The sequence below is a fragment of the Perca flavescens genome, chromosome 3 (assembly GCF_004354835.1).
Source record: "Perca flavescens isolate YP-PL-M2 chromosome 3, PFLA_1.0, whole genome shotgun sequence".
Classification (NCBI taxonomy): Eukaryota; Metazoa; Chordata; class Actinopteri; order Perciformes; family Percidae; genus Perca; species Perca flavescens.
Genome location: NC_041333.1, coordinates 29,366,616 through 29,374,908, shown reverse-complemented (window position 1 = coordinate 29,374,908; position 8,293 = coordinate 29,366,616). Strand labels below are relative to the sequence as shown.

At 40.9% G+C, this 8,293-nt stretch overlaps 2 protein-coding genes across 2 annotated transcripts; one reads left to right on the top strand and one right to left on the bottom strand.

Annotated features, from left to right (window-relative positions):
* Positions 1-150: 150 nt before the first annotated feature.
* Positions 151-4,664, top strand: ap1s3a (adaptor related protein complex 1 subunit sigma 3a). The gene is made up of 5 exons (XM_028573857.1): positions 151-332; positions 1,436-1,614; positions 2,394-2,502; positions 3,909-4,046; positions 4,130-4,664. Exons 1-5 carry the CDS (start codon positions 330-332, stop codon positions 4,163-4,165), a joined length of 465 nt encoding a protein of 154 aa, XP_028429658.1. The 5' UTR covers positions 151-329; the 3' UTR covers positions 4,166-4,664.
* Positions 4,665-4,928: 264 nt separating this feature from the next.
* On the bottom strand, positions 4,929-6,877 carry scg2a (secretogranin II a). The gene is made up of 3 exons (XM_028574011.1): positions 6,297-6,877; positions 5,356-6,252; positions 4,929-5,286 (listed from the first exon to the last, which is right to left on the bottom strand). Exons 1-3 carry the CDS (start codon positions 6,875-6,877, stop codon positions 4,929-4,931), a joined length of 1,836 nt encoding a protein of 611 aa, XP_028429812.1.
* Between the last annotated feature and the right edge of the window lie 1,416 nt (positions 6,878-8,293).

The window sequence follows — 8,293 nt, the reverse complement described above, 5'->3', positions numbered from 1 at the left end:
GATACTATAACTGACTACAAATAAATATTCCTACATCTTAAACAATATTGGCTACATCGAATCCACTATGTCCTCTCTGACTGCTGACTGCACTGCACTTATTAACCTGTGTGTTTGCCGGTGGCTCCTCGGCAGCCAATCAGCCGCTGGAGCGCAGCAGGGCGCGGCTCCACTGGAGAAGGTATGAGCGCAGTGAACTCTGGGAAGATCAACAATGTCGCCGCATCTCAAAACGCACAAGATACAGTAGGACAGGACTCTGAGCTAGGGTTTTATCATAATCCTGAAGGATTTGAGTTTGGGGACTTCTCTCTGACTGCTGTCACAAAATGGTGAGTATCCGAGCTAGTTTCATCCGTTCACCTGTTGGCAATAAAATGTGCTACACTGCACGTCAATTGTGTCCTTTACATTGGTCCTGTCAAAAAAAATAATCAAAAACCAGTGGCGTTGTTCTAAAGATCCTGATATTCTCCTGGTATCCTGAAATACAGCAGGCTAATTTGTCAGATTTATCACATTTCATTATAAAAGGAGCTCAAAGTGAAAAGCTTGAAAAAGGAAGGACAGTTTTTGAAAAAAAAACCATTTTGACAGACAAATAGATTCAAATCTCCAAACGTTGGTTTAATTTCCAAGTTTAAATTTGTTTTTTTAATGATTTAAACGATATCATTAAACAATATAACTGAGATGAATCTGGAATTTCACACAATCTAATCATATAGCTTTTAAGTATTTGAACCCAAATCATTCTTCATCTTTGTCCAGAAGACACTTGTGTTAGCCTATAGTTACAATCCTGCCTGTTCCTTCACATGCCCTGGTATATCTTGTTGCAGAAGCAGTGCTGCTTGCTGCTGCGCTTCAGGTCAAAGATCTCATTAATTGCCCTTGCACAACACACACACACACACACACACACACACACACACACACACACACACACACACACACACACACACACACACACACACACAATGTATTACTGTTATTGCACTCAAAGGTTGATATAGTGTGATATGTGTTATACTTCCCTGGTGATGTTCATTCACATTTGTAGTTGTAAAATATAATTGCTGTGTGGTGCAGACCTCACTCATGGGCAGTTTTATTTCATGTATCTATGGCTCTAATTGAAGGTGGGAGTATTATTACTGTGTGTGTGTGTGTGTGTGTGTGTGTGTGTGTGTGTGTGTGTGTGTGTGTGTGTTTTGTCTCAGTGAGCGTGTATAAAATTGATTCACTGTATGTCTGTGTCTGGTTTTCTCTGTTGACAAGCTATAAATTAATCGTATTTAGTTATATCTGACCTCCATAGAACAAGATGTTCCTCCTGTTTGGTCATCGTGTCCTCAACACAGCATGACAAGATTCCTGAACCTTTCATAAGTCAGTGTTTTTCTGCTCTTTTCGTACTTTCTGCCCTCGCCAGATGCGCTTCCTGTTGCTGTTCAGCCGGCAGGGGAAGCTGCGACTGCAGAAATGGTTCACACCAATAACAGACCGGGAGAAGAAGAAGGTGATCCGGGACATGATGATGTTAGTGTTGGCCCGTCCACCACGTTCCTGCAATTTCCTCCATTACAGGGACCTCAAGATCGTTTACAGGAGGTGCCTACAACAGCTGCTTTTTCATTTGTGCTATAATTACTTGTTAGCTATTTTCAGTGTTTTGTCATCAGCAGTCCTGTCCTGGCAGGTAAAGACTTGGGTGTTGAGCAGAAACCACATTTGACTTATGCATAAATGATTAACTCGTGTCCTCTTTGATAATGCTTCAAAATACACACAGAAAACCGACACACCCGTTCTCAACAATGGGTTAACAAGACCTGGATAGAGTAAAGGTCCAGTTAAACACACAGAGCGTGATGGGGCCGTGGCAGTGACGGCGCAGCACATTGCTTATCTTCTCATGTTTGTTTTTTATTTCCTTTACTCACAGTAACAAACTTGTAGTAAAAGTAGAGTTAGTGGGAGTGGACAAAATAACAGGAACACCTCACAATGTAACGTGTTCCAGTGCAATAACAAATAAGTAAAATACATAGAACCTTTGTGAAGCTTTTGCAATGGTATTGTTTTATTGGAACTTGTTTTGCAAAGTGTTTCTGTTATTTTGACCACCCGCTGAATATGTATGTGCATAATATGCCGGCAAATCCTCAGTAAAACCATTATTCTGTATAATAATTGTATAGAAACCTTTTTATTCTTGTTTTTCCTTCTCTTTGAAACACATTTAATCCAAGGACTTCCTTACAGGCAGTCATATGAGCACACATTCTCCTCAGAGTACTGTCAAATGTGCTTGTAATGTGTCCTAGTTTGTTCACAACATTTTGTCAGCTATTGCTGTAACATCTGACCTTCATCCTTTTCAAATGCAGGTATGCCAGCCTGTATTTCTGCACTGGTCTGGAGAACCAGGATAACGAGCTGCTGGGCCTTGAAGTGCTGCACAGATATGTCGAGTTGTTGGATAAATACTTTGGCAACGTAAGTAGAGCTGAAAGTCATGGCCCAAACAAAAGTGAGGAAGATGTCGATGAAGTACGATGCACGCTTGCTCACACACTGTCCTCAGAAAAGGTTTAATTGAGCAAAGTAAAAACAAAAGTGTAGGAGCCTTAAACAGCTGTTGTGTAGTCATCTTAAAGATGTTTCCTCATCCTGTGGCCCTTTGCTGCATGTCATTCCCCCTCTATGTCCCCCTTTCCTGTCTTCTCCTGTCTAATAATAAGGCTTAAAATGCCCCAAACAAAATCGTTACAAAAAAAGAGAAGCTTCATCAAGAAGCTTCATCACTTTAATACTGAAATAACATAAAGTATGAAATGGCAATTGAAAACATATTTTGCGGTTATCTCTAGGTATCACTTTGTATAGTCATGCCGTTGTAACAGAGACATAAATCTACATTAACAGTAAATACAACACCTGTTGGACACCTCATTCCGAAATCCACCATTCTGCGGAGGCTCTCCGCCAGATTTTAGAACCTGTCTGCAGACATTTGCTTTCATTCAGACACAAGAGCATTAGTGAGTTCCACAACACTGATGTTGGGTTATAAGGCCTGGCTCGCAGTCTGTGTTCAAGTATATCCCAAAGGTGTTGGATGGGGTTGAGGTCAGGGCTCAGTGCAGGCCAGTAAACAGAAATCCAGAAATCATTCATTATGGAGCTGGTATTTTGCACCTGGACGGTTTCATGTTGAAACAGGAAAGGGATAAACCCAAACTGTTGCCACAAAGATGGAAGCACACAAGTGTCTAAACATCATTGAATGCTGTAGCATTAAGACCTCCCTTCATTGGAATTCAACTGTAACAAGGCAAAATGAAAGGAACAGAAAACAGTGAGCTTCCCAATGATACACTGGTCAAAGGTATTAGAATCTGAACTATAGGGATTCCTTTACTTTCCGTTACATTACTCTGCAGGAGTTCTGCAAAATCTCTTTCCTTTCCTCCTTGACTCTTCACACAGATATATCACTGTGCTCTATACCAGTTAGACTCCCCCTGGTGTCTGGAAGGTTCCTCTGCTCCTGATCCACTTGATTTCCGCCCTGCTTGTATTGATAAAAAAACAAACAGGGCAACAGCCACGCCGTATTATTTTAAAAAACTCAAACAATGAAAAAGGACAGATATGAAAAAGAGGATGTTTATAATGATTCTAAATATCTTCTCTGTTTTTATTTATTTTCTCATCTTTCTTCATCAACTTGCCATTTCTATATTCTTTATAATATTTAAATAGGGCCTGATGATCATCCATAGCAGTACAGCATAAACATTGTTTATCATGTTCTCTAATGGGTGGAATTACCTTCCTTACCATGGGGAGGAGGTGTAATTCATCTTTAGTCTAACATATGTTATATTATTCTGTTTCAGGTGTGTGAGTTGGACATCATTTTTAACTTTGAGAAGGCTTACTACATCCTGGATGAATTCCTGATGGGAGGAGAAGTTCTAGAAACATCCAAAGTAGCTGTTAGTGTATCTATGGAGGAGGCTGACACACTCCAAGAGGTACTTTAAGGTTTAGCAGACTCTTTAGTGAACTTAGCTTTTTCTTATTACTCATATGAAATGTATCTCTGCTTTTATCACAGACAATGGAGGAATACATGAGCAAACCTGCCTACTGAGCCAAGGAGGCCTCACATTTCACCACTCAAAGCAAAAGGTTTATTAATCCTCAACATTTTTATTTAGTAACAAATGACTCATTTGGCATAACGCTGTGGTCATACAATAACCTCAATCCTGGTGATTTTTTATGTTTCTGCTTAGTTTTTAAGAATTGTAATTACGTTTGGATCTGTAAGTGCCTTTTAAGCCTCATATTTATTAATCTCAGGGTTTGATGACAGGAGATATGACAGAAAAAAAGTATTTTTTTCCAATTTATCGAAATACTTCCTTTTTTTTTAAATATTTAAACATGTTTTTTGTAATCATACATGTCAGGCAAGACAGGTTTAAACGTATGCATTGTGTGATGGTGAGTAAATGAAGAAACACTACACAGTAAGGAAAAAATAAAGTCAATGCTTTATTAACCTCAGGTATGTCACATATGACCACATTTAAAAAAGAATTACCAAAAAAACACAAGTAAATCTAAGGGATCCAACACTGATTTTGTTTGTGTGTGTGCATTGAAGGGCTGGTCACATGTACTGTACTGTACTGTACTGTAAAGTGTTTTTGAGCAACAAACTCATTAAAAAAAAGCATCAAGTTAATGTCTGAACACTCATATTTCTGCTAGTAAATATGAACATTTGTAAACCTACAGAATAACTAAAGTTGACTGCATGTTATATTCTTCAAAATACTTTATTTTCACCATCTCCCTGCACCAAAACATATATATATATATATATGTATATCTATCTATAGCCTTCTTTATATTCCTGGGGCAGTTTTGGTATTAGTAGCACTTGCTTCAGTTTCTGGGTTCAGAAAGCTCAGCAATTTCATCACAGCCTCATTATCAAAGCCCTGCATTTGTGTTTCACCGCCCCTCTCATCATCCTCAGTCTGTCTCTTTTCATTTGGGTTTTTATCTGAGTCTATTTGATCAAAATAAGCTTGTATCGCCTGTTCAAAAGAGCCCGTCATGCTCTGTCCAACTTCGTCCCGCTTTTGGCTCGCCTTGTTGTTTCTGTACACGGGGTTTGGATACTGTGCCAGCATCTGAGCTGCTAAATATGCTGCCAGTTCATCCTCGTCCACGGTGTCATCATAGTCGTTTTTTAATAAACTGGGAAGGCGCCGTTGCGTGGGAGCGGATTCCCTCGAATGTCCAGGAGGCTGAGTGTGAAGTCGTAACTGCGAGCTTTTGTACTGCTTCTGCTTCCTGACAGGAGCTCCATCCTCTTCGTCCTCTAACCCCAAGATGTTTAGTATCTCTTCCGTCCTAATCTCTTCTGGTGTCTTTTGTCTATCAGGAAAGCGTCTGTTGTAGAATTTAGCTTCAGGATTTTTGCGTGTCTTCTTTGAGGATATCTGAGAGAGCTTGTTTTCTGCTCTGGCTAATTCATTGCTCTTTCGTAACTTGTCTTGATTCGTCGGTTCTCTGGTTTTGAGCATGTCCACAAGGTCTTCAGGTGGGATCTGGTATTTTTGGGAGATCTGAATGAGCTGGTAGATGGCCCGTGGATCTATGTTATCTCTGTACACTGTCTGAGCCACTCTCCTCTCTGCCCTCTTTTTCTCCTCTAACTGTCGTTTCTGCTCTTCTTCTGTTTTCTCCAGCACTTTTAGGAGGTAATAGTCTACCAGGTTAGCAACGTCATCTGGCTCTTTCGCTCTCTTGACTGGGTAGCTTTCATCATCTTCCACTTCATCATCCTCATCAGCTTCTTCGTCATTGTCGTCAACATAATCAAGCCCTCGGTCAGCCTCATGTTTGTTGTCCCTCTCCTCCTCCTCCTCCTCTTCCTCCTCCTCCTCTTCTCCCTCTTCCTGTTCTTGTAGCGGACCCCAGTCTGCGAGATCCCCGCCTACGTCATTGTATGCTACATTCCTCACATTAAACATATCATCATCTTCTTCCTCATCATCACTCTCCTCCATGTCATCCTCATCATCTTGGCGTTTATGCATGGTCTTCACACTTGTCAGCTTGTCCAGTTCGTCAAACACAGACTGCAGAGTTGCCAGGTTCTGAGGCGTGTACTTCTCCTCCACGTTCTCGTTGGTGCGTTTGAAGGGGCTCTCATGGTCCAGATCTGACCTCTCCTCATCCTCTTCCTCATCCCCCTCCCCTCTTCCTCGTCCTCAAACATTAGCGGCAGCTTCTTGTGAGGCTTGATGCTGAGTTGCTTCTGCTGCACCCTGGGATACATGCCATCCTTTATGCCCGCTCCTTCGACGCTGGGGGGAAGTGAAGCTGGCTTGGAGGCTTTTTCCGTCTGCTGGAGGGTGCTGAGAACAGCCTGGAGCAGCTCTTCACTTTTGTCCTCCCTTCCCTCCTCCTCCTCCTCCTCCTCTTCCTCCTCATCTTTGCTCTGCATAGGGTTAGAAGCCAGTCTCAGCATGGCACGCAGCTTCTCAGCATCATCCATGTGGCTGGTATCGTACCCTGTAGCGAGATGGGCGTGCTGCTGGGAGTCCGTGCCAGTTCTTTGACGGAGGCTCTCAATGTACTCCAAAGCTTTGAGCATGTCGGCATTAGGAGCCTGGTGGACATCTCCTCCCTGGGAGTCTGATTCACTTCCTCGTAGTCTGTGTTCTCTGAGAGAAGCACCGTGAACGCCAGAGGAACTGAGGAAAAGGAGGATTAAGAGGAGGTTGGCACAACAGATGAGGAAAGGTTTGCCTGTGGTGGAGGTCTTGGGGAGTGACGGCATGGTGACGCCTGCAAAATAAAGACAAAGAGACACATGTCAGCATTGACCTTTACACGTTAAGCTAACAGGTTCACAATGGTTACCGCTCTGGCATTTCTTAACATCTTTTGCTATTATCATCACTTTAAATGTCCGGTCTGATGATAGCATCACAGACCAAATATTTATTTGTATAGATTTTAAAGGCAGGATATCATGTTTAAAATCTGACTCATACCTTTTGCTCTGGTATATACCAAATACCTCAATTTATCTGAACAATATTTCTATTGAATGTCTGAACTGCCGGACAAAATCCAGGTAAATTAAAAATAAATCCAGTTTCCTTATTCTGTGAAATATACTTTATTTAGGCTTTATTTACTTGACTTATGCTTTCTTTTTAAATTTGTTTTAGTCTTAATATTTTTGTCATGTTTTATGTAGCTCTTACAGTTTGCATCAAAATGCAAAAATGACAGACGCAGCAGCAGCAGCAATAAAGAAAGAAAAGAATGATTGCTGAGAAGCAACCGGTGGCCAATCGTCTATTTAATAATAATAATAATAATAATAATAATAATAATAATAATGATAATAATAATAATAATAATAACAATTAGTGGTATATTACTGGATCATCAGTGTAAAATATAACCCAGAGTGTTTGTAAATCCTCCATTTCCCTGCCTGTTGCTGGTATTTGAGGATCATACTGGAATCCTGCCGCCTGTTTGCCAGCAGCAGTAAAAGCAACAGCATTCAGCTCCCGTGCAAATCTCATTAGTCGTCAAATTACTGCTCTCCGTGAGTCACGGCCCCGTTGTCAAGGTAACCCGGTAAGGCTGATGTTCCCTTGAAACCTTTCCTTTACCCGCTGAAAACCTCTTAACTCCAGTTATTACTGTTTTTAAGCTTTAATAACTCAAATTGAACATTGTTCTGTTGAAACAAACTGCCCAGTGGGATGATTCCTGCCTACGGACTTGCATTAAAACACGTTTTAATGCAAATATCTGCAAAATTAAGATTAATTTAGTATCTTTTTATACTTTTTTTCTAAAATAAGATTGAAATTACATTTAAATTGCCAAACTTCGCATAGTTATATTTGTTTAACATGTGACCTAAAAGTAGAAATAATAAGCTTCAAAGCATTCTGGATTCTGAAGAAAAATGAGAACAAAGAAACCGCGGGCAACACAACCTCTTCGCCTCAACAGCTGTGGCGGTGCATCAGGTTGGAAAACAGCTACTGAAACAGAAGGTAGCTTTACTAAAAATACCCTCTCCACTCATACAACGTGTGATAGGAAACATGTTCAGAGTAGTGCAATGTGGCTCGTGCAGGTAATAACAACCAAGTCTTACCTTTGAAATTAGTTTCTATCGAGGGTCGTGAGTGAACTGAGCATCTCTGTCTCGCAGTGTGAGTCT